Source organism: Myzus persicae, unplaced genomic scaffold, assembly GCF_001856785.1.
Source record: "Myzus persicae strain clone G006 unplaced genomic scaffold, MPER_G0061.0, whole genome shotgun sequence".
Taxonomy (NCBI): Eukaryota; Metazoa; Arthropoda; class Insecta; order Hemiptera; family Aphididae; genus Myzus; species Myzus persicae.
The window spans coordinates 148,137-174,949 of NW_019103612.1; the positions used below are offsets into that span (position 1 = coordinate 148,137).

Here is a 26,813-nt window from a genome sequence, read left to right on the forward strand (position 1 = left end):
TTAGGTAAATGCGTATTACATATGTCTTTTGCATACAACTAAAGACAGAACATAATTTGATATAACCATTTGCATCGTTAACAAGTGTTGTCGCAGAAAACAACATTAGGACTTTTGGGAATTTTCAGTTGAAAAAATATTTGGTTTTTAGTGAAGAGAATATAGTAGTGTACGTTTTTCGTTTTTAAATTTCCTATAGTGTTTTTGAAATCGTAAGCTATCGGCTTGTGTACATGCATTGTACCTACAGGATTCGGCTAATAGATTCCAGTCCCCGAGGTACACCCAAAGTTCAATTCCAGGCAGTGGCGGATCGCCAAACCATTGCCCCAGATTTGGAGATTTGTGCAAAAATAATAAACGAACGGTATAGACAACACAAAATCGCGTCGGAGATGATATTTTATACGCGTTATCAATTACGAAGGACTGAGGAAGACTGCTGCCGCCACGTAACAGTTAAACGTAATCGATTTTGTCTGTATGAATGGAGGAAAGAAAGAGGTAGGTGTACCTACTGAAAAAAAGAACACGTCATAGCAGGCGATCGCGCATATCCGCAAAGTAAGATGCATCATGAATGTTATTAAATTACATTGTCGCTTCTGTGTATCAGTCTCCGTTAAGTCCATCGCAGTATTTTCGTTGTACTTAGGCACAAACGTGCCGGAATCGTTCAAAGTGTATTAGCCGCTGTAGTGTACACCTAGGGTCGTCTCGGTTGTTATATAACTATTTATAATGTTGTTAAGACCGTCGGAGAACAACGTGCACGCGTCAAGTTAATTTGTTTAAAAACTCGGAAGACCGCTAGCCAAACTTCTTTATTCGGCTCGTAGAGACAAAATTCCGAACACCTTAACGGCCTCGCCTATTATAAATGATATCGCCGTCATAATATTTCTCGTATATCTGCACCAAATACGCCGTGTGATCTTTCAAAGACGACGGGGGATGATAAACGCGTGTTAACATCGTGAAACACAATATTTGATTAATATTCGAGTCGTGCAAATGAGAATGTAATAATACAGCATAGAATATTACAACATTGTAATGTACATCACACGAATTTAATATTTTAAAAGGTCTCTTTTTATATTCGTTTTCATAATAGTACAATCAAAACCGTTACGTTGTGGCGTTGTCGTACACAGGTTGTGTTTTTGTGGTTGTGAGGTTTGGTTAGAGAGATCATAATTCAATGAAAATTAAATTAAATGAAAATTTGAATAATAACATCATTTCTCTATTCGTTGTTATGGTGAAGTAAGTTCAACTGGGTGCTTTTCAGAAACATAAAAAAATCCTTTTTCTTTGTATCAAGTTAAAAGGTCAACTAAAAATATATTGTTTATGTGCCGCAGGGCTTAAACCTTAAGCTCCCATCGTATCCCTCTGGCGAGAACTGTATTTAACACGATTAAAGTGAGTGTATTATTGTATTTTGAAAAATACATTTTTGATTTACATATCTCAAAATAAAAAGGAGTCAAGCGGGTAGCATCTAGGGAACAGTATATTATAGGTAGCCTAGCTATCATACATATTTTATTTACACGTGGCTTTAGAACTTTTTATCACTTGTGGTACCTACTTACGTGAATGAAATTGCAATTTGATTGATCTTTTGAAAATACGTGACACCTTTATACTTTTATACTTACTACTTATTCATGTATTGAATGAGTAAATATTAAATGTGGATAAACACGGAACAATGTAGAAATACTAGACGAATATCTAGGTCAACTTTTCCCAAAGTGTGTTCCGTGGGACAATGTCAAGGGTTCCGTTAGATGTATGAGATTATTGAGAAAATTATGTTTATTTAATGTTTGTTGCTTAAAAAATGTTTGATTGAAAATTTTTTTTAAACTAAGTTTAATAATGAAAAGTCATTAACAGTATCACTAAAATATTATTTGGACTTGAGAGTTTAAGGAATTGATTTTCCTTTTTTAATTTACAAAAATTGTAGTTGAGTTGGATTAGACATTAGGATTCCGCGAAACACAAATAATTTTTTAAGGGTGCCGTGGTCGTAAAAGTTTGGGAACCTCTGATCTAGGTAACCCTAGTATTTTATGTCATTTGCGGTTGTATCTCCAACAAAATATGTACCTAAGAACCTGCCTATAAAATCACATTGAAATCGAATCTCTTTAATGTAAAAAAAGTTTTGCATTTCATCTATACACATAATTTTAATGCTCCACTAACTTAACTGATGTTTTTCCATAAATTTGTTTCAAAATCGAAGAAAAAAAATAAAAATGTGACTTTTATAGTTATTTATTCAAAGTAATATTTTAATCTCTAAATGACTATGAAATGATAAACGAATATTATATATGATATATTTTAATGCATGCATTTTTCTTAACAAAGGATATCCTTCATATATAAGTAACAAATTTATTATATTTTTTTTATCTGCAACAATATGTGAATTATTATGTTAGAAAAATATACTTTTTAATTTGTGTTAGTGGTGTTATTAAATAAAAAACTATTATTAATGTTAGTACGAATATTAATGCAGACTTTTTACCGGTTATATGGATCACTTAATGTGTGACTAAATTAAAACGTAATATATTTTAGATTCTTAGTGGAGCGATGAATATATTCATAACAATGATACGTGTTTTTAATTTTTATAATGCCTGTCACCCTTTGGAGCAACAAAAATGTTTTAACTATCAACTTTGAGAGTGGTTTCCACTGTATGAGTAATTGACCTAGTAACTAGTACCTACTACATAGATGGTTCAAAAATTCTAAATAATTTCTTAATTGTCTAATAGAGTGAAAAAACACAAAACCAGATTTCGATATAATCAATTACCTATGGTTTCTTATTAGAAAATGAATAGGTAATGTGTAGAGACTTGGATTTTTCACGATATTTGTAAAAGCACTTTTTACAGATGATTTACATTTTAAAATATTTTGGTACTTTTGTGCTCCACATATTATTACATGCTTGACATTTTTAACTAACAACGTTTTTAGTTTTTTTCAATTTTTGTTTGTGAGTAAAAAGTTTGAATGTACATTTTATTACAAGGTTTCTCATAAGTCGTTCTCACAGACGTTTTTTAAATATTGAAAAATATATACCTATTACAATATTTAAAATGTTAATATTAAAACTATGAACCAATTCACCCTGCTATACGATATGTCGGTATTGACTTATAACAAGTTCATAACTGCTAGAAATATTATATGAAATAATGATTTATGAATTATGATTTTATTAGTCATTTCTAATTACTTTATTATTACTTTATTTGTTTTTTGCCAAAATTAGTTCATCTTATAATATAGGTATTATGAATATAAAAATAAATTTTTAATAGTAATATAAATACATGATACAATATCTGTTGGCCTCGCAGTCAATAACGTGTTCTGAGGTCAAGCATCGGCCGGCGTCATTAGTTCCTGGATGGATGACCACCCGGGTTTTTATTGAAGAATTCTCGCCCTACATACGCGTGTTCCTCAACCAACCGTAATCCCCCTACAATATGCTAATGGCCATAGTTGCCGATGTTTAACATCAATAAAAAAGAAAAATATTCTTAGTATTTTAAGTTGACACTTGACAGACTGCTTTTTCTCAGAATCGTTTTCCATAGTATATATTATAGTTTTATCATTGAATAAAAATTTAACATACCCATTATAATGACATACTCAATAACGAGGTATACTGGACACCTACTATAAGTTGCAGTACTCTGCCAGTCTGTAGTGACTGACTTAATTTTAAATTATTTTTTCTGCATTTATTTTATTATTATAAATTTATTTACATATTCGATCATTTAAAAAATAATGTATTATACACAAGCATGTATTATCGTAGTTAACTATACAAAATACATGACAGAAACTTAAATAAATATTACGTAGTATATGAAAAAGCAAATTATACTTTAAAGAAAATACAAAGGATATACCTTTTTTTTATAGATGTGTGCAGCACAAATGTTATTATATTTTTAACTTTTGTAATTTTTGCAATATTTGCTGAAATCCATATCTTTATGAAATTTGAAGAGCTTTATAAAAATAAAAATAAACTTTTCTCTGATCCATAGTGACATTTAGTATATATTGAAGTACGTGTCCGTACTTGAGTAAACAATAGAGCATGGTTAAGATTTCTACTTAACCGAATTCACAAGATGATTGTCAGTTATTATTTGTTCTATATAATTTTTAAATATCGAATGCTCAAGCTCAATATAAGACGTTTTAGCTGTATTTTTTCATGGTCAAAGGACCTACTCTCGAAGGAAAACTGATATCACACACCACTGTCCCGCCCGAAAAAATAAACTAGATTTTTACTTTTTACAGCGTAATCTAACCGGCATGGTTTTTTTTTATAAAGGTCGATGGATATTTTCGATTTAAACTGCTCATACTCGAGTGACCTTGCTTGGTCTCTAGGTGTGGTGAAAAAATAAAAATAGCCTTTTTCCTACCCTAATACCTGGCCGGCGTAATATATGCGACTATTGTATTAGCATAATGCATTACATTTTAGATTTACGTTCACGTTCAAAGTTTTCGGTAAACCTAACAAAATACGTATAATATAATATCATAGTTTTGTTAACATTACTGCCGTGCGAGTGTGCAAACACTGCAATTTTAAAATTAATGCGATCACAATAGCTACTTACATAATAATTATGATCACAATTTTCGACGGATTTTTGCAGGGTTCGGACAGAAAACGTGCCTACCAGACGGCTCGTGGTTCAAACATCCGGACAGCAACAAGACGTGGTCCAATTACACTACGTGCGTCGATCTGGATGATCTTAAGGTCGGTACCGTAAAAAATACATCTCAGTTTTCAATTCCGGTGGCGAGAGGAGGTGGTATTGAACGCTCATCGCTCACCCGCCGCCTCCCCTATATTATTATATTACTACGATAACGTTCGCCCCCGGCGACGTGGCATTATCTATACATATACGTCTCATTTTTACCTACCCCTAACCATCGCCCACCCCTTCACCCCGACACGATTTATAGGCCGACGGCGCTGACTGCCGTGACTAATGGCCGCACTTGTACACGCCACCGCCGCCGCGGCGCAGTGCGTACACACCAGAACTGTGATAATAATTTTGTATATACGTATAATTCCTGTTTATTATTGTGCTTGTATACAAATTATTATTATTATTATTATTATTATTACGTCGTAATAATGCACATTCATGAAAAATGTGGAACGCCGTAGGTAAGCTCGTCCATTATCCGAACTGTATATGTTCTGTATAACCTACCTGTGCGTAATTGAAACAGCCGCTGATATTTATCGTTCGAAAAAAGCCGCCGACGAACCAAACAATACACACAACGGTAAAAATAACCATATAACTATATAACGATAATAACGTGCGAGCACATTATATTGTGTCATCACCAATTCTGTGTAGTGTGCGTCTACCAATTACCATTATATACATTTTAGGTATAATACGTATGCTGTTTATAATACGTGCCGCCAGCAAAACGACGCGAGAATGATGTACCGGAATAAACTTTTTTTTTTTAAACCGATTCCCCTCAAACTATCTAGAGAAACTGTACCAGTTGCCATCTACTTATTATTCTATACCGCACGAACACAATACTACCATCTACCACCTGTCCTAAAATAGGGTATAGGTAAATATCTGCCCAGACAGAATTTTGTAAAATGATAATATTGTAATATTGTTATTAGGTAGGTATAACGTTATCGTTGTACTATTATTATTTCTAAGAAAATAATATTAGTATAATGTTTAATTAGTAAGTGAGTAATAGTTAATAAAATAATAACTTGAGAGAAATTACTCGTCTGAATTATGAATTAGGTATATCAACATTTTCAAAAAAAGTTATCCACTAAGTAATTTACAATAAAAGTTTCTAATTTGAAAAACAGAAAAAAAATTATACCCCTTAAGACCTCAAGTAATACAAATAAATTCATGAATTTAAAAAACGGTCTTCGAGTAAATTTAAAAATTTCTTTGTATAGGATTACCATTGGTTACAATATTACATTAAATTGTTGTATTAAAATTATATATCATTTTAGATCTGTATTTTTATATTTGGTCAAAGCCACCCAAAGTACTTACTGTGTTAAAAATACGTGTAGCTTATATTTAACCGAGTTAAGGACAGGGTAAATCCAATGGTATTATTTAATTTGTCACCGTAAACGACGTGCCGGTTCAGCTAGTTATTAATAAAATTATTTCTGTTGCGATAATGACCAAAAGACTTTACAAAATCTAATCTACCAATATTTTTATTTTTTTATACTATGAGAGTAATACATTGGTAGATTTGGTTGAGGACAACTGCCAACTGGTACATTTTCTAAATGCCAAAAACAGCAACTGAGGAAAACTGCAGGTGTGTACCCAATCATATTACTCTTGGCAATAATCTTATATTTTTAAGCTCTCCATCTCATACGCTTGTACTTATAATACAATACATCCACCTAGGTTGATATAATTTTCTCCTGAAAACAAATACATAACAATTTATTTTAAGGAAAATGATTTTGATTTGCGCGTGTGCGCGCTAATACATCGATGCCTTCACACCGTCGACGGACTTTGTTGACGAGAACAAAGGACGGATTTTTATTTCTCCTTTTTCTTTTTTTGTTTCTAGTTGAGGAATCAAGTGAACATGATCTACAAATGGGGCTACACCGTGTCGCTGGCCGCTCTGGCGGTTTCCATATTCATATTCTTTTATTTCAGGTACTATACGCTGCACGTATTTTATAATACAATTTCATAATAGATCGTCGTCATCGCCACTCCCCTCGATTTATTGCTTCCCATACATAAAATGCAGGTATACTGGCGCAGCTACGTGCGTGGAATTTTTTAATATTTTCCACAAAACGGTATTCGTGGAAAAAACGTATCATCGTCCGTTTTCCACGAAATATCTCTATGATATTATAATATAGATATATAATGGTACATGGCGTACATTATAGGTCAGCACGTCGAATATTTACTGTCGGAGACGTATGTAATAATATGAACGATCAACAAGTCGCACGTTGATACATAATAATAATATGGCTATACGAAGTGACCCTTTAACATTTTAACGTAATACCTTATTTTTCAGAAAACACAAACGTAGGTTTTTGAAAATATAATTTGAAGTCAACAAGACCACGTTTTTAGAAAAATACATTTTTATTTTTTTTATCGTTATTATATTTTTGACTTTTTTGAATGCCAACAAACATTTTTAATTTTATAATACGAAGCAGAATATTATTCGGAGTGTTTTGACCTATAAAAATAAAATATTGGACAGGTTGTTTATTAGTTAGAAGTATTTAAAGTTTTGTTGAGCTGAGCAGCGGACCATCATTTCACGGGATACCTCTGCACTGCATCACTTCGCTCATCGAAACTTTAAATACTTATAACTTATAAACTACTCTTTCAAAGTTCGATTTTTATGTGCCGAAGTAGGTACTCGTAAAAATGTTCTGCTTTGGAATAAGAAATTAAAAAATGCACGTTGTCATGGAAAAATGTGATCAATTTAAAAAAATTATAACGATAAGAAATAGTTTATATATAAATGTAAAAGTACCTATCTATTTCGTATTATATGTGATGTGTATTTGATACTATAGTAGAAGTAAACGTTACTCTCGAAAACTCATTTCTTATAGTCACCCCGGCTAATTGGAAACCAGCGATTAAAACCATTTCATACGCAATTAATCGATGACAACTGTAGTTTCATTCGGTAGTTTAAATAATTACTGTTATTAGACGATTCGAACGTCAAACAAACGACTCTCATCAAATCCCCAAAGCAATCAAGTTCGCCTGAAACGATGTCTTTTTACTACTGTCACTGCATGTTTTCCAAAAAGAAAAACACTGTAATCCTGGTACCGAAACGTTCGTATTTTTCGCGGATCAACTCTTCAACTAAAATCAACTCCGCATTAAGCCCCCGGGGACAATAAACTACCCTTCGCGAATGCATCTTTTAAACGGGTCCGTTCTCTGCTCGTATATATTGTACGTTTGGTATGATTTGGCGTTCGAAATTATTAATACGACGTGTGTGCAGTACAGTTGTAGTTGTCCGTGTGTAGTGGAAATGGACTGGAAATAACACTATTGACCGGGGCAGGAATTTAGGTACCTAAACCTATCTATAATACTATGATGTGGTATAGTCGCGGCCCCGCACAGTTCTCAGCCCATGGGATACGTCAGTAAATATAAATAATCACCAGTGGCGCGATAAATAATTATTTTAGTTTCGCGTCGGAACACGAATATTTACTTCAAAATCAGCCGAATGGCGAATTTAAATTTTTCGATTAGCTGCCATATATTTTTTAAAGGGTTTTATTTTTAATCTAAATAAATGTGTTGGTATATAAATGATAATGACAAAAAGATAACTGCGCAACGTGCGAAATAAGCCATTCGTTTCTCATTTCATGTCATATCGGTGCTGGGGTACAGCGATCAATATTTTTTTTTTATTAAAATATTAACTTTATTATTTATACATTTACTTTAAACATAGATATAAAACGTGTGGCATTAAAAAAAGATACCTACCTTAAGTGTCATAAGTCATAACTGTAAAATATGTACCAGCAACATAGCATTTTAGTTGTTGGGAATGTTCTATTACACTCTGGAAGTGTATACATTCAAGCGTTTTAGATACTTGTAAAACCTGTGTATCGCAAGTATTACATTTAAAAATAAGATATCATATTATGAAAGTTATTTTTAATTAGGTAAGTATTTCAAATCGTTTAGAGAATGATTATCTTTCAAAGGTTTGGTCCAACCTTGAAATACTATATTTTTTTGCCTGCAGGCTGCCAGGTACATTTTTTATTTTAAGAGCAGCTCGCTTTGTTTGTTTATAAATATTTTAAATAATTAAGTTAATTTCCGTAAGCTTTTAGTAAAACTACATTTTAATCTATAATGTACCCACTTTTAATACCGGCCATGCCCACTTTTCTCTGTAGAACATTTTACACGTAATCATATTACGTTACAAGTTTATAGCCCATTGAACTTTCTGTTGACTCATGTTCGTGTACTCGGGTAAACTCAATAATTGTGATTGTTTTAATTAGTTGAAATATTTATGGTACTTGGTAATTATAATAATTTGCTATATTTACATATATCACAGTATGATTTGTATACATTATATGAATTAGGTAGGTACGTTTTAAATATTAATATTAAAAATACGTTTAAATAAAAATTAAATGATACGACATTCATATAAAAGAAGATTGAAATTTGGCGAATGTAACCAATTAAATACGAATTTAGGATTGAAAATGGAAAGTATTAAGTAAAACAAATTAATTACAAAAACTTGGTTTATTGCACGTTTAAAGTGATATAAAAAAATGTTTTTAGATTTCAATTGAAACGAGGAATGTATTGTTTTCACAAGTTATTATCTTATTATACTGAACACTTTTAAGAAAGAAAAAAGTTCGAAAAAATGATGTAGCAGTTTTAAAGATGGAAAATCGAGTCTTGATGGTCCTTTGAACTGGTCCTTTCTGATTTTTATTTTGAAATATTTTGTAAGCTTAAAGATACTCTACCTTCAAACACCGTTTTAACGTCCGTAAAGCTTCGTTCAAAATCGTTTTTTGATTATGATCTATTATTGGTTTCAAAATTCATATCACAATACTTATACACCTATACCGTTATATTTTTCATTATTATTTGTACCATTATCCTATGTATACTCGTAGATGAGCGAAACATCTACAAAACACCCGGTCTCGTATCCTGTCCAGCTTTTTCAAATAAAGTTTTTTTTATAATGTAACTAGGTACCCACTTTATAAACATTTTATAATAAATTCATTGACATTAGTTTCAAATTGTTGGGTATTTTTTTTTTGTATCGTCGATTGCATTATGCATTATATATTATGCTACTGACAATTATACTCATCCTAATATCATATAAGTTTTTTCAACTACGTGTCTGCCTGTATGATCTCGGACAATTTTTCTAACTTACCAAAATGTTTCAAAATACAAACACAATTGTTATCGTTTATAATTTGTTGTATATTAAAAATGCTTATTCGGTATAATATACATAATTATATAAACACTGACATGCAGCTCTGGGTATAATATTATTTCCAGGAGCCTCACGTGCACTAGGATACAGATACACAAGAATCTGTTCATATCGTTGGCCGTCAATAATTGTCTATGGTTGGTGTGGTACGAAGCGGTTGTCGACAATTTGCCGGTGCTGATGACGAACGGGGTGAGTAGTATAAGACACGAACACGGAAAACGAGATCGCATTTACACGAACGACGAATTTATTTTTATTTTTTTCAATTAATGATATATACTTGCCTATATTTTTATCGTAAATCCGAGAAAATAATCTTTGGTCTTTGACGTCGTCGTCACTCTCAATCCATCTGAAAATCAAAATTTTTTAGCTGGGATGCAAACTGCTGCACGTCCTGGTCCAGTACTTTCTGGTGGCCACGTACTTTTGGATGTTTTGCGAAGGTCTGTACTTGCACACGTTGCTGGTGGTCACGTTCCTCACCGAGTCCAAAGTGATGCCTTTCCTGCACACGATTGGCTGGGGCATACCGGCACTGTTGGTGTCCACGTATGCGGCTCTCCGGACTGCCACTCCCGGCGAGACTTTACAGTTAGTACGTTTTAGTTAATACGATCATGGTGTGGGTATTGTACACAGTTGTTATTATTGATTCGTAGAGAAATTCACAATTTATAATGATCATTCCATTCGATATAGCCGCTCGAAATCGGTCGACCTAGGTACCTATTCTACCTGTTGCTATCTACGACAAAATAATAAAAATAACAACGATCCGTAAACGTTTATGGTCTTAACAAACACTGCAGTCGTTATTATGTATTTCACTCGGACAACAATAACTATCGAGACGGCTGTAAGAAAGAATTTATGGTAAACACTTAAGTGGAATATACATTTAAGGTCCACATGCCACTGCCTTGGCCGACTACAATAATATTTTCTCTCGTTTTTGTCGGCAACATGTCCATAGGTAATAATTATAGCTGAAAATACTGACCGAATTCTAAGTTTAAATCAAACTTTTCGTTTTTGTGCACACTGTATATAACGAAGAAGGTTTTAAGTTTTCATTTCAACGAGCATGCTGATTTTTGAGGACCGTATGAATTAATGGGACTAATTAAAATATTGTCTGATAATTTGAGTTTCGTAGTTACTAGTTGGTCATAATAAAAGAATTTGATTTTATGAAGGACACTCACGTAGGAGTGCATCACATAATAAATCAATACGATAAAAGGTTTTTTAATTTGAGTTCTTATCAGGATTACGTTTGAGATTTACACAATATTATTACACTAGTCACCAGTGAAGATTTATTTTTAAAATAAAAAAAGTGATTACGATTTTAAGCCAAGTTATGTGACTGTCTTATAATTTCATAAGCATTTAATACCATCAGAAAGTTCTGTTAAATAAATATTCAATTCTCGCTTTTAATACTGTCGTATGATATCTTTAATTATCGCGAAACATGAAAAACCATACAACAGTCTTATTTATGTGATCCACGGTAAAACTGTTTTCAAATGATAATATTCTTAAGTTATAAATAACTTATATTAATATAACTTATAGTATTATATGATTCTTACAAATTGTAGACTTATTTATGTACAGCTTTACTTTTACATTAAGTTGTTTGAACTTAAACGTTTGATATTTATACATTTATCACAACAATAATAAGTATTACGTACTTAAATAGGATGGCCAAACAGAATTTAATACATTTAAATTAATGTTGATAACTTTAATTCCATCGTTGTAACAGTTAATTATTATAAAAATACCTTATGAAAATGGCAGGAAATTCATTATTTTATTATTATTATTATTTGTTTTTTTTTCATTATAATGTGTTATGATTAGTATACATTTCATAATATAAATCTTACATTTTTGTTAAAAATACAGCGATTTTGTGCTTTAGTTTAAAGACTAATTTTCTAATTGATTTAGAATACGATTTAAATATTTACTTTGGCTAACCATGAATTTATTTTACAGTTTATTGTATAAACAAATTTAAAGTTTATAAATTATTAAACTTTTATTTTGAATTATCGCTAAAGCAGTGTTATAATGTATTTCACCAAAAAGTCATATAACTGATCTTAATAGGAACTTCGTATCATAAATCAAAACGTCAGCTATCAAACATTTAAACTTTTAGTTAACCGATTTAACGATTTTTTTTTTGAAAACTCCTTTATTTTATACTAAACGTAATGTCTAAAAATAATTGTTTATTTTAAAATATATTTTTTCTTATTAGTTATTCTGAACTACTAAGTAAAATATAATTATTTATCGAATAGTTTTTACAATTTTTTTCGGTATTCTTATGTGTACATATTTATTTTACAAACCACAAAAAAATGAAAACAATTCCATTAAAAATATCATCTTTTAAGCGGTTCGGCTTCACTGAAAGAGCTTGAGTTTAAATTGAATTAAAATAAATTCAATGAATTTTGTAAAAACCTGGTTAGTGTAATTGTTTATTACAATAAATTGCTTTTGAAGCTGTTTATATTATAATATATTATTATTAAAACCACATAGGTATCTGATATTTTTTACGCAATATTCGTTAAGTTAAATTATTTTAATATTTTGTTAATGGTTTCAATGTCGGAAAATTAAAATACTGCTGTAACTATTATACGCTGTAATAGCCAATAAGTTGTGCAGTATATACTATTAAATATTATCATAGGATCCACAGATCAATGTATTTCTACAAACTAATTATTTTTATATTTTTTTAATGAATAAACATTATCGATTTAATCCAAGCTTATGTTGATTCAAAGTAGTGTACAGTGCACAAGTGACTTTGGATAACGGTTCTCGTGTTAAACAATTATTATCACATAAAATTAATTTTGTTAAACTGTACCTAATCTCTTGGAGTGGGTTGACTATATTATTGATGCAGTGATGCGATTTAAACATAAATTCGTGGACTTGCGATTAATCTTAGTTTAAATTCTAGTTACAAAATATAACTAATTATTCTATATATCAATAATATTGTATTAACACATTTACCACTGAGTGAATTTCGTCGAATATTTGATATTTATAATTTAACAGTAACTTTATACGACAATGACACAATTATGTGCGTAGGATATTATATTAGAGAAAAAAGTCTAAAATTAATTTCCCGCTACTTATTACAATACGAATTGTATAACGATAACCAGTTGAAATCCTACCTACTCGTATCCAATTCCAGTTCCAAGGATTTTATGAATTCAGTTTTAATTTTTTAACAATAGTCGTTCTTGTAAATTGCAACTTTTTACTGTCATTCGATTTTTCATTTGTCATTACCACCAATCGTACAATGATTCGCTATTGTCACAGTTGTCTCTAATTTTTTTTGAATACTTTTTGGCAATCAATTGTTCAGATTTTTTTCTTATTTCTAGAACGAAAGTAATTGTATTTGTACTACGCATTAAAAACTTGAGTATTTATATATTGGTTTTTTTTTTAAATAAAATTCTTCTCTTATGAATAATTTACGTTTTATGTCAGTTATATCATATATTCATATTATACTTTTTTTACCTAGCAAATTTAAAATTAATTATTAATTTTTTCATTAGTTCGGTTTTAGTTCGTTAGATTGAATTATTCCATCAAATGTTTCGGGTTACATTAACTATTAAGATCAAGTTTCTTGTATGTAGTGCTGATTGTACGGCATTGTGTATTCTATGATAATAATACTTAAAATTGGGGGATGAGGTGACCGAGTGGTCTGACGCGTCCGCTGCGACGCAGCCGGTCGCGGTTCGATCCTCGGCTACCGGGCGGCATTTTTCTCCGGACAAGTCGCGGTGACCGGAGAACAAGTGCTGCCATCCCCCACCCCCGGGGCATGGCAGAAACCTACGGGTGCCCNNNNAAAAAATATACAATACAAACTACAATACAAATCCTACTACAGCTAATGGCCTCAGTTGCCGAAGCTTAAGTTCAATAAAAAAAAAATATAATATAAAAAAAAAAAAAAAAAAAAAAAAATACTTAAAATTTGTTTTTGATTCTGTCTTATTATCAGTCCTTATTTTTTTTAATAAAAATACTGTCAAAATTAGGGAAATTAATCATTCGTGCGTAGTAGGTATTGTGTTTGTTCAAATAATTATACTTAGAAATGGATATTCGTATGACATTAAAAGGAAATGGATGCAAAATGTACTTAGAATTAAATAGTTGTGTATTGTCACTAATGTATGCAGTATACCTCAAATCTCACAACTATACTTAAAACTAAATGGTGACAGCATATTTTATTTTGGTTTTATAAATCTAAATATAATACAGTATACTAGGAACTCAATATCTAAAAACACCGTCTGGTATACTTTATACATTAATTATAATACTGCACCCAATAAAATAGTTTTAAAATTAATTTTTTTTCTTGGTCTTCAATGAGAAATTATTTGTTTTTTTAAACTATTTTCTCGTGATCTACGCATATGTAGAGCGAGTCGTAAAGAAAATGTATTAATTTTTATCGACAACGAATGTCTAGCAGCCACCTATGTTGTTATAATAATATATATTATTTGTTTTCATATTTTATTGACAAGTAATGATGAGTAAAGTTGTATTAGTGGCAATACGTAAAAAACCTAACCTACGGATAGTAAAACATGTGGTCGAAAACGACAGATTGTCGATGTGTCAGTATCACAGATATAGATGATAAAGTAGATTGCTAACTAGTGATAACAGCCAACGCCAAAAAAATGTAGTGTTGTTTGTGGGGTGTGTATGGTGTTATCATCTGACAAACCTAATTTATCATTAGACAGACTCGATAAACTACCATAGGCTACAACCTGTATGCTGAAAAAGTAGTGTCATCCATCCTGCTTGTCAATGTATAGTAGTCAGCAATCTAGTTTATTATCTATATTTGTGGTCAGTATTCATTTTCAGTATGAGTTCCAATTAGATTGAAGTGACGTTGTAAAGCTGATACGGGATTATCGAAAATAGCAAGCACTACCGCCGCCGTGTCATCGGCGTAAATAGTTAACGTCGTTAAGTGTTTGTCGGATGTAAATGATGATTATGTCGACGAGCGTTGCAAGAAAGAAATCAATACTAATTCAATATCAAAAATTAATTTTCCAATTTAGTTTAGACTTAATATTGTACGACAGTTTAATTAACGGTCTTGCTGCAGCCATCAGCTGATATTGCACGTTTGAGAGGGCTGTGTGGTATTTGTGTACGGTGTGAAAATCTGTTTTTAGGTTTTAATTCAATGTGGCACGTCTTAATACTAAACAGGTACTTAAAACGTTACGTGACTGAACTGCACGATAAAGGATCAGACTCGGCCTTACAATTTTGCCATACTCGCGAAGAAACAGGCGGTTGGGACGAACCCGGCATCTATATTCTGTAACAAATGTAAAAATTCAAAATAAATACACCTTGACGATTTTTTACCGGGCGTTTTTAATTTCCTGGCTGGTTTGACGTTGTCGCAGTCGCTAACGCAGAATCATCCCGTTTAACCTAACGCAACCGGTACAAATCAATTTAAATTTAATTATAAATCCGACCGCGTCTTAATAACGCGATAAAATTGTCATTATATTATGGCCTTACAGACAATCTCGCGTAATTGCGGTCCACGAATATTCCCACAACAGCTACCTGCTACCGCGTCACCGGTTAGCGGTTGTTGTTCGTTCCGAAAACAAACACTTACACTGCACGCGACAGACACTCCATCGTTTCGCCCACGTCTCACATACTATATACCGTGATTGAGTCAAAATTTGATTATGCGAAGCGCCTCGTGAATTTCAATAATAATTAAATAACCATAGGAAAAAAAAAGAAACCGAAGAACCTTATGCGCGCAAGACCGTTTTGTCGAAATATAATGTAATAGCTTCATGTTCATAAACGATGTAAGGTCAATGCATAACGTCGTTTACCACGGTGACACCATTTTGTTGACTTTCATAATATTGTTTCTAGGGTACTGAAACCGTCAAATTATATTCTGCTCAATGTTTGTGGAAATCGTAACGACATATTATTGAACCACTGACGTAATGTAAAACATCCGACGTTCTAGATACACGTCGTCGTTATAAATCGATAATGTTTTATTAATATTACGATTAGTTGTCGTTGGAAAGTAATCAATGATGCGTTTCATGTGTATTTATACGCAGCCAGCGATGTTTTTATTGTTGACATTCACAACGAATGCGGGAGTGATAAAAAAAAAATAAAGTGATTGTGAAAGAGCCTCGGTAAAAACCAAGAAAAACCCTAGTATAGTATAGTTAAATTTATGTAAATCAATACGTTAGTTTTATACAAATAAAGAGTTGCCCAAGTTACATTGAATTCTAGAAAACATTAGAATAATAATATGAATTTTAATTAAAACTTAACTGAATTGCTCGTTGCACATGTCGATTTCATTTCCCAAATTTACCAGTATGTTATGATTACGGTAAAACGATTTATTCGAGCATAAACAGTTTCAAAAGCTCTTAATATTAATAGCCGTGTAATATTGAAGGTCAATATTAAACCCGATCATGTATAAAACAACGTGTACGATCTGATATTTAGCTTTAGAACTCGCTCAGCCTCCGAAATGGCTCATTTCAAATGCGTATAGGGTACTATCGAATGTCATTATTTTCGAGGTTTCATGATCCGTGTCATTCAAATACCCACTTGACTGCGCACCTAAGCCGATGGCTTCGTGAAACTTCGATCGTTCAATCCTTTTGGGATTTTGGCAACGGACCGAGAAAATAAATTAACTCGTTTAATAAAACATTCATATATATACAATGTTTTTTAATAGACGTAATTAGTTCTGTGCAGTGTTCATTATTCAATATGTGCAAAGCGTATACAACTATTTATAGTCGCTGTCGTTTCTCTACACAGCAACATAACAAGTATAGGTACTAGCATTCAGGCTTTGTGCATTGAATAAGTTACAAAAAAAGAATAACTTTAAAATATTATACTATTAACATGTTTCAGTTAATATTAATATATAAATATTTAAAGGAGGATTTTTATAAAAAATTATTGTTTCAACTGCACTTGAATTCTACATTCTCACATTCCTTTGAAGGGTAGTCAAAGAAAGACGTGAGAGGACAAGGGTCTAAACGAAATGGTAAATGATCGGTTGAAGTGGATAAGTGGAAATGTGGAATAACTGTTAACCAACTTACAGTTTGAATAAAGAATAGAGAGAATCCAATCAATTATCAGCCTTTAAGCACCATATTGCATAGATTTTCAAAAACTAAAAACCAATTTAAAGTAATCGTATTATATAAACGTAGTATAATAATGATATGATAAAACGGAATAAGTCTAAGACTCTGAAAATATATTATTTTGTTTCGCATAATATTTGTAACACGGCTTATCATATAGGCAATATAGGTACATGGAATTGCAAGAGAATAACGTAATAATATCATGAAAAATGTCAATTTCACTAGCATCCTCTTGGGTATGTTTATAATTTTTTTTATATTTATTTTAACTTGTACGTGACGTATTAATTCAAAACGTCATGTTAACTTCTAAAGAAAAGAATCGAACGGTGTCTTATCACTTTAATCTGGCAGGCCATTCAGTGGTCAGCCAGTTCACTTGCCCAGGAAAGTTCAAAGTATTTCATGACAGGCTGTTTCACGTTGTTGTGAAATGAGATTAAGTATCATATTGATGGACTTTATCGATATTATTTTGATGCGTACTTACATATCGTTAATATTTTTAGAGTTTTTGATCTATTGATCGCCGAATGGCGTAAAGTGGAGAGTGAAAAATATTACTTTTCAACTAAGTAAGGTGTATTTGAAAAAAAACAACTATTGAATCAATAAAATGTAAACCTGATATGACAGCCAATGGATTATGTTATAATATGGGAATTATTATTGTATGTGAAAAAAATTTTTTGTCATGTTATGTGTTGTCATTGAAATAATTTGTCAAACTCTGAATTAGAAGCTTGATAAGACCACCTGGTTTGCCCGAATATATTCGTAAGTATTATAATATTTTATGTTTTCATAAACAGTTTTTGTGGTCAGCGCAATATAGAGGTTAAATTCATGAACAATTAAAAAAATGTCTGTCTCACTGAAACATGTTATCAGCCTACCCGTCATTTTGTACTCACTTTTTGTAATAACACCAGGGTGTTGTGTAGAATTTATTAGTATGAAAAATAATTTTCCTTTTACCATAATTCTTTGCCATAAAACATGTTTAACTACAGTTGTCATATTTACTGTCATGACTTATCATAAACTTTTCCCATTAAAACAACTTTCGTTTTATTTTGTGTGTAACCTACGAATTGTCTACAACCATCGCTAAGATAAATTCAAAAACTTTAATGTACCTAACATAATATTACGGTACCCTAACAAAACCCGCAATCATTATTGCATGTTCGAAATATAAAATGTATTTATAAAACCAGATGACGTTTTACTTGAGCAAGTGTGTTAAATAATGTGATTTATTATGTTAAAAAACTACAGATAATGTATTTGAAAACGATAAGTTTTTTGAGAATTGATTTATGATTTTCGAGAAAAATTATTGACGAAAATTAGTTTTGATAAATAATAATGGTAAAATATAAAGCTTAAAAAAAAATACAGCTTTTTGTGTCATAAAATATATGAAGTGTAAATGTTGAAAATAGTTAAAAGTAATGTGATTCATTTAGGTACAACTAAATAATACGAAAATTGTTGAGCATTTGTCTACCCTAAAAAAACAAAATAAATAAATTAAAAATACTTTAAAGATATAATACCTTTTCACGTTACTCGACGTAGTTTTACGTCTACTGTTTTAAAACGCACGATATAATTTTCGTTCAAAATCCGTTTTATATTATGATATTATGGAATGAGCTCGATTAAATTCAATTTGGGTCAGTAGTTTGATGATGAAAATATTATTCAATTGTTCAATTTACTCATTAAACCCATAATAGTAACAGTTATTATGCGTTCTACGTTAGGAATGTTTAATACATTTAATATATATATATGTATAATATATATTATTAAATAAATAAATATTACTATAGACATGCAATTTATGTTCCGCGGATTATTTCTAACGAATAATTACTATCGATTTTAATGAAATAAACTAACAGAGCAACCGTATCTTGTTACGTGTTTAATGTTGTAATATTACCAATATTGATGGTCCCATAATTTATGTAAAAGTTTATTTTCTTCTTAAATGATTAAATATAGAACTCAACATTACAGTTGAGAGCAATTAATATTATTATTGTTTTTGGCTATTTAATATTATTTGCTCAATCATAGTTGTAGAAACAATAAACATTTAATAACAATATTACATTTACTATCAAAATTTAGATTGAAAATTAATTCCTTTATAAATTCGACTTTATTAAGGCATATTCTAATAGTGTTATTCATATTCAACAATATTTATAAGTTTTGGTACGCTCCATTTATTTGCATCAAAATAATTTGAAAATATATTTTGTATAGTATTATAAAACCGCTAGTATGCATGCAATGGTCATTAGTTTTATTGAGAAAAAAAACATTTTACCATGATTTATTTGGATAGTGATTGATTGTAGTGTGAAAAGAACCCAAGTTGGCCCACACGTATAATTGATGTATTGTGTTTTCCACGTAGTTGCAGTAGATACTATTCGACATTTATTCCAGATCGGAACTATGTTATTGGGATGCACTATATGACCTATACGTACAGATGAGATACATTCAATTTATCTGTCTATAGATTATGTTTGAAACGTCTACCTAATGAAATATGGGATAAAATTATATGCGAATCGCATAATGCGATGTTGTGATGGTCGTCGAAAACCGTTTTGAAAATCAATAAAATTCATTAATTTTCGTTTCAAGAGTAGGTCCTTGGACGGTTGAATACAATGAACCGTTTAAAATTAGACGGAGAAAAATAATTGAATTCATCTTTTATAGGAGAACTGTTTATCAGTCGTCCAAGAAGTTTGTATTTAATTGCGAAAGTAATGTGATAAATGATCGTAGAATTACTTTTGTCGGTATATCACCAGACATACGTTGGACAATCAACTGCATTGCAAGATGCTCTTAGATTTAACCTTTATGTACAATCTCTAAAGATAAAAATTAATATGCATATGTGATTTTTGCGGTAAGTACCGGTAGATAAACAGTGTTGGTAGGAATACGAGGTGAAAATAACTCGTTAAGTGCTTATTAAAAAAAAGTATTGTTGTCGAAAATCTTAACTCAACTATTAGGTATGAGATTTACAACAAAAAAGTTGCACCGTCGTGTTAAATTAATTTTGTGACGCCATCTACCGTGCATTGGACGTACCTGTATACACAGTTGACTTGGTTATGGCGAGTCCGGAAAAATGAAAACTGTGCAACAATTATAAATAAGTTACACACACCTGTCATCTATATAATGCGAACTCTGTATTATGTACGAAAAACTGTACACAAAACGCACACACACATACACACACACACACACACACACACAAAACACACCATGTATAAGTAAGGTAAGTTAGTTTACTGTGTACGTTAGACCTCAAAACACCACAAATACCGAACTTCGTATGACTACAATATAGGTACTCATCATAGTACGATAGAACGTAATTTACATATTTGTGAGTATTATTATTTCTAAGTGTTAAGCAGAAAATAAAGCTCAATAATAACTGAAACAGAATCCTAGTTATTTAAATATATTTAAGATTCTGATATCTATATAATATTATCTACTCTTATCTACTCTTGTGTACGGAAATTATATCTTTAGGGTCCTACGACTCTTCCTATATATCTTAGGTATATACAAGATTGGAATTTTACAGCATTTGCATATTTCTCATAAGATGCATAAGAAACAGCAAAGTATGTTAAAAATATATTACCTAGTACAGATAACTCATATAAAAAATTTTATTTTGCATATTTTATGAATATTTTAGATTTTAGTGCTATTTTTGGACTTGAGGTGTTTCACACTTTTCCCTGTTTTTGAATCAAAATTGGTTAAATTATATGAAATTATATTTTAGTAAACGTGTTTTTAAATTATTGTCAATTGAATTGTCAAAGTAAATATGATATAGGTTAAGTAAATACCGTTTATGCACGAACGCTGATACGACGCGTCGTTCATAATTTCGTATTATTTGGTTCAAATTTTTAACTTTTGCCATCTACTGATTTTGTAGGAGTGTTTTTTCTTCATTTCTACTGTGGTTATAATCTCTACTTCTAAGAGAGGATCAAACGTTTGTTAAATCGTTGTATACTCTATTAATTTTAAACAAGTGTCTCAAGTACCTACCCGTACTCAGAGTGACTAAAAATGATTTCAAAACTTAAGTAACTACCTATAATAATTTGTAAATGGTTTATAAATTAGTAAATTTCCGTTTTTCTTCTTCATATTTTGTTGTTTTTATTGCATATTTTTATCCCATATTGAGTGGTATTTAATGTAATATTATAACACATATTTATTCAATTTTAAGCTCTATAAGCTCCTAATAACCCTTCAGTTATATGCAACTGGTAGGTATAATAGAAATACTATTTATGAGAACTACCGTTGTTCTGAATTACAGTAGTATCATACACACACGTTTAAATATTATTTAATATAAAATTTGAATGCATTTCTTTCCTCCTGTATTTAAGTCAATAATTTAATAATTTCTTAAAACTAAAAAGTGTTCCGAACAATAGGAACAGCTAACTAATAATGTCTATAAATAATTATGCATATTCTTATTTAATCAAATTTGAAAAATATTTTTCATTTATATCATAATATGATACTATGATATAAACATACAAATTATTACAACTATTATTTTTTTTTAAATGTACCTACTTATAAAACATTGTAACTCATATAGCTTTGTGAATTCATTATTTCGTCGAGAGACACAATATTATTATTCGCACGCATAATGATTTGAAAGACTTGGAATCATTTTGTTTTAAATATACGTACATTTAATCATAAAAAGTATGTAATGTGTGCATATATATTGTATATTATTTATTTTTTCATACAGTAAAATAATGCGTACCTACAAAGCTGCCATAAGTTTGTACCTATATGTAAATCATTCCCACTTTGTGTTGTATATTTAAATGAAATATTTTTTATGCTTTCAATATTCATGTAACATGCAATATAATATTATTCCCATATGGACATATGGAAGCAATAAATAAAATATGTTTCCAAGATGAAATCGTCATCAAATAACATTGAGACGGCTTGTGTTCAATAAAGAGAAAGAGAACGAAATATTTTTCAGTCCCAATATCGAAATATATTTTTTGTTTCGCAATATGTTAGAGTGTATCTGTCAAAGTGAAAATTGGCCAAATAACATACAGCATGTACAGTTTTTGTATTATTTTATTGATATTATTTGTTTTTAACAAATATACTTTAACCTTAATAATATAACGACTGAATATTTTTAATATTTTAATATTTATAAAAACAAAACGAGTTTAGCTTAGATTATCAAGTAAAAATAACAAAAATAAAAGCAGTTAATATAACACGTGGGTACCTATTATAAATTAATAATTATACATAGTTATAATATGACGGAAGAAATATTTCTTTTGAATTATATTGCTAACGTATGTGTACAAAACAAGCGGTTTTCGTGAAAGATTTATTATAAATATATGAAATTGTTCTGTCGTATCGTTTACTATCACTCTGATTTTTAATCGTAAATGTACCTATAAGAAAAGTTTGAGTACATTTGATTAAGAGAATAGAGAGTACAAAAATGTAATTGATTTAAACAATTTTTATTTGCATAACTAGAAATACTTTTTTTAAATAGAAAAAGGAGAAATACATTTATAGTAACATTTTTTGATGCCTTGAAACAAAAAATACAAATGCAATATAAAATATTTATTAATTGCATACCACATAGACAATTCAGACAATAATATTATATTTAATGTAAAAAAACAGTCGAATTGTGTCATGTAAGCCATTGTTTTTAATCAGGCTTTGTACGAAAATAGACATTTTATCGGTTTTTTAAATCGTACATTATATTTTTCATTTCAAGCCTTAACATTTATCGTATATCAACTTCTCTAATACTGAATCATTATTACTTATCACACATTATACAATAAACGTTATTGTATTCACCGCAACACCTATACCATGCTATCACTACTTGCACTTAATATTATACAATATACATCTATTTATCTATTTTTACACAAAAGTTGCTGGATTCACGAATCTCTTTACTCGTGGATACTCTCGGGTCCGGTGTGTCTGTCGATGTTGGCCAACCTCGTGTTTCTGATCAACATTGTCAGACTTCTGTTGGTCAAGTTGCACGCCCGACAGATAACCATGTCCAGTCCGAAACACGTGCCGCCCAGGGAACGGGCTCAGTCATTCAGCCTCCGGAGGTGAGTAGTAAGGTCGGTCGCAATCCGAAAACCGTGTGGGCCAATGTCTGTAGAAAAAGTGACAAACGGCGTGGTACCGTCGGTATATTATCGATCGGACTGTAACCAACAAATAATAAAACTTGTCCGTGTGTGGTGTGTCCTACAGCTTTAAACGGAACAACTGCAGTGTGGACAGCTACGACAAGGCGCCAGCGTCGTCGAGTAGGACCGGCAAGGCGGTCCGGGCCACGCTCATCCTGATACCATTACTCGGGCTCCAGTACATCGTGACGCCGTTCCGACCGGAACCCGGAACTTCCTGGGAGCCCGTGTACCAGGTCACATCCGCTGTGGTCGCCTCGTGCCAGGGCTTGTGCGTGGCACTGTTGTTTTGCTTCTGCAACGGAGAGGTGAAGACGGCGACGACGTTAATAATAATAATTTTTTAACAAATTCACAATACTATTTGGTGTCGGTTAACTACAGTTTTCTGTTTGGCTTCACTTAGGTACTATCCGAAATGAAGAAACGGTGGAAACACTGCTGGATCAACAAGAACGGATCGTGGAATCCTTGCATGAGAGGTACATCTGTCTCCTCGCCTCAACACCACCCTCGGCTATTGGTGACCGAAGATCAGCAGACCCAGGTGACCACAACAACTTGTTTTCTCGTTTAATTTATATTTACTATAATGTGTATTTATAATATTCAAATCATTTGCAAAGAAATAAGTTTTCAAAAACGAGTAAAAGAATTACCGTTTTATAATAAAAACAAAAATCACTTCGTATGGTATAATAATAATAATAATAATAATAATAATAATAATATGTTGGCCAATGGCTCTCTATATATTGACTATCATTTATTCAAAGGGTTTTGGTTTTTCTTTTCAGAGGACCGGAAGCATACAAGTTTTGCCGCGAAAAGATTCTGCCGAATGTTTTCAAAACGTTCAACTCTAGGACACACAAAACACGCGTTACGACATTATTATTATTTTTTTCCTGTACAATATAATACGTGTAATATATCATGATATAATATTTTCTCGTCGCTGTTCAGACGACGGCGTCTCTTATCTGCGACTGGACCGGTTGAGTAGTGCCCGTGACGTTGGTATGCGTGGTGCCGCGTCTCTTGATCCTGCGAATGTACTTGTGAAATGCTCCGTGAACATCCACGTTGGCGAAACAGAACAGCACCGACACGCAGAGGCCCTGCGGAATTGGGCAACAAAAGACATGGTCAGAAAAAGTAGAGTCAGTGGTTATACTAGGGGTGTGCTCAGGCGTTCCCGGATTCCCGTGTCCGATCGACTGTCGAGTGATGTCGTGGAAGTCGATGGGACAATGTTCTATAACGATTTAAATTTCGAAAAAAAGAAATCCCTAATGTGTAATCTTAGGCTAGTCGGGATTTTTGTGTCGAGTAATGCCGAATCTAATGAGAACCCGTCAAGCTGTATTTCCTAAAGCCCATTGATCTAAGGTCAAAATATTCTTGTCACCTTTTTATTTTGGAATATCTGAGCACCCCATACTAAGTGTTGGGCAAAAAACTCCACATAACGCCTATAAGAATAAATAAATTATGTTTGTCATAATATATAGGTATATATAACTTATGAATGGTATAATATAATCATTTTAAATTTAATTTTGTCTTTGTATTATATAAAAATAGTAATTAAAATATAGTTATTTATTGTTTTATAATTGCCATGGCAATCAAATAAATAAATAATGATTGAAAAAATATAAATATACAGTTATGAGTATTGAAATTTAAAAATCATTTTAAATAATACATCAGAGGGGGTTGGCAAAATCTATGGTGGTGGGCAAGCAGGGGACAAAGCCACTAGTAATTAATAAAAAATAAAGCGAAACAAAAATAATCATGGCCAATGATATAATATTTAATTATAGAGTTTGTTATTCATTTAACGAACTTTTTACTGCGAAGGTTAATTTATTTTAACATAAACAATATAAATCGATCTAATCCTATTATTAGTATTGGAAAATTCAATGAATGTGTATAATGGTCTATGTAGTTTATTGAAATGTACAGGTTTTGAATTAATAATCTTTACAATTATTGTAATTTGTAATTTTTGGCCAATAACCGCAGTTTTTTTGCCCGACACTGATTACACGCGATAATCAACCGTATAGATAGATGAAAATATGATAATATAGATGTACGAGTATGAAAAGACCTTGAATCTATGAAAATTCGCACTGTTATCGAGCGTTTATTTTTTTTCTTAGCGATTCTCATGATAAAACGATTTTTATTCGCTCTGGTTCAGCGATAATGAGGCCGAGCTAAGGCTAATTTACATAGGCGCAACAAAGGTTTTATTATTCTTGGAGGGGGCTAATTTTTTTTTCGGTATCGCACCTGCAGAGCACGGCGATTTCACCCCCGCATCTCTCAATTATAAACCATATGAGACATTTTTAATTCAACCAATTGCGCCTATGCTGATCGAGCTGATCGTCTCCAAATTCGGGCGATGGTTTCAAATGCATCTATTTTATACGTTTCGCGGATCTTGGCCAGTATCCATACTCGTATATCTCAACAGTGCCTATAAGATTGGTGTAACAATGAAATGTTAATAATAATTGTATATTATTTTTGCAAAATGATTGACGGCTGTGATTGAATTGCAGGCTTGTTTCCGACTGCAGCCGTCTCACTCACCTGGGTTGACACCAGTACTACGGAAAATATCTGATAAACCGTCTCCACGGTGGTCTTGTGCTTGGGCCGGTACGGTATGAGGATGTAGTGTATGCCGAACAGCGGCACCAAGATCAGCGCGGCTCTGACCGCCTTCCGGACGCCAATCGGCGCCGGGTTGGTCGAGTTCCGGTGCAGTTTAGTGAGCAACACTCGCATGACGTTCATCAGGAACAGTAAGCTGGTCAGTATGGACGCGAAAACCGGCACGGTCAGCACCCACTGGCAGTGGCTCTCGTGCATCCAACACCTGCGTTTTATTAATACTATTATTATGATTACAAACGGTTTTTTTTTTTAAAATCATTTT

The 26,813-nt window shown here is 31.7% G+C and overlaps 2 protein-coding genes across 3 annotated transcripts in view; one reads left to right on the forward strand and one right to left on the reverse strand.

Annotated features, from left to right (window-relative positions):
* Nucleotides 1-24,519, forward strand: part of LOC111034922 (calcitonin gene-related peptide type 1 receptor-like) — a 62,586-nt gene extending 38,067 nt beyond the window's left edge. The window contains exons 4-10 of the mRNA XM_022316365.1: nt 4,746-4,852; nt 6,715-6,806; nt 10,251-10,377; nt 10,562-10,782; nt 23,573-23,764; nt 23,913-24,156; nt 24,255-24,519. Of these exons, the coding sequence (XP_022172057.1) occupies nt 4,746-4,852; nt 6,715-6,806; nt 10,251-10,377; nt 10,562-10,782; nt 23,573-23,764; nt 23,913-24,156; nt 24,255-24,425 (1,154 nt within the window). The 3' untranslated portion in view covers nt 24,426-24,519. The remainder of the gene's footprint in view (nt 1-4,745; nt 4,853-6,714; nt 6,807-10,250; nt 10,378-10,561; nt 10,783-23,572; nt 23,765-23,912; nt 24,157-24,254) is intronic.
* A 21-nt stretch (nt 24,520-24,540) lies between these two features.
* The window catches only part of LOC111034923 (calcitonin gene-related peptide type 1 receptor-like), a 108,976-nt gene continuing 106,703 nt past the window's right edge, over nt 24,541-26,813 (reverse strand). The window contains exons 8-10 of one of the 2 annotated variants that reach the window (XM_022316367.1): nt 26,465-26,753; nt 24,773-24,969; nt 24,541-24,710 (exon numbers count right to left, since the gene is read on the reverse strand). In XM_022316367.1, the coding sequence (XP_022172059.1) occupies nt 24,811-24,969; nt 26,465-26,753 (448 nt within the window). In that variant the 3' untranslated portion in view covers nt 24,541-24,710; nt 24,773-24,810. Of the gene's footprint in view, nt 24,970-26,464; nt 26,754-26,813 lie in introns of both variants that reach the window. The other variant, XM_022316366.1, reaches the window with a different exon arrangement.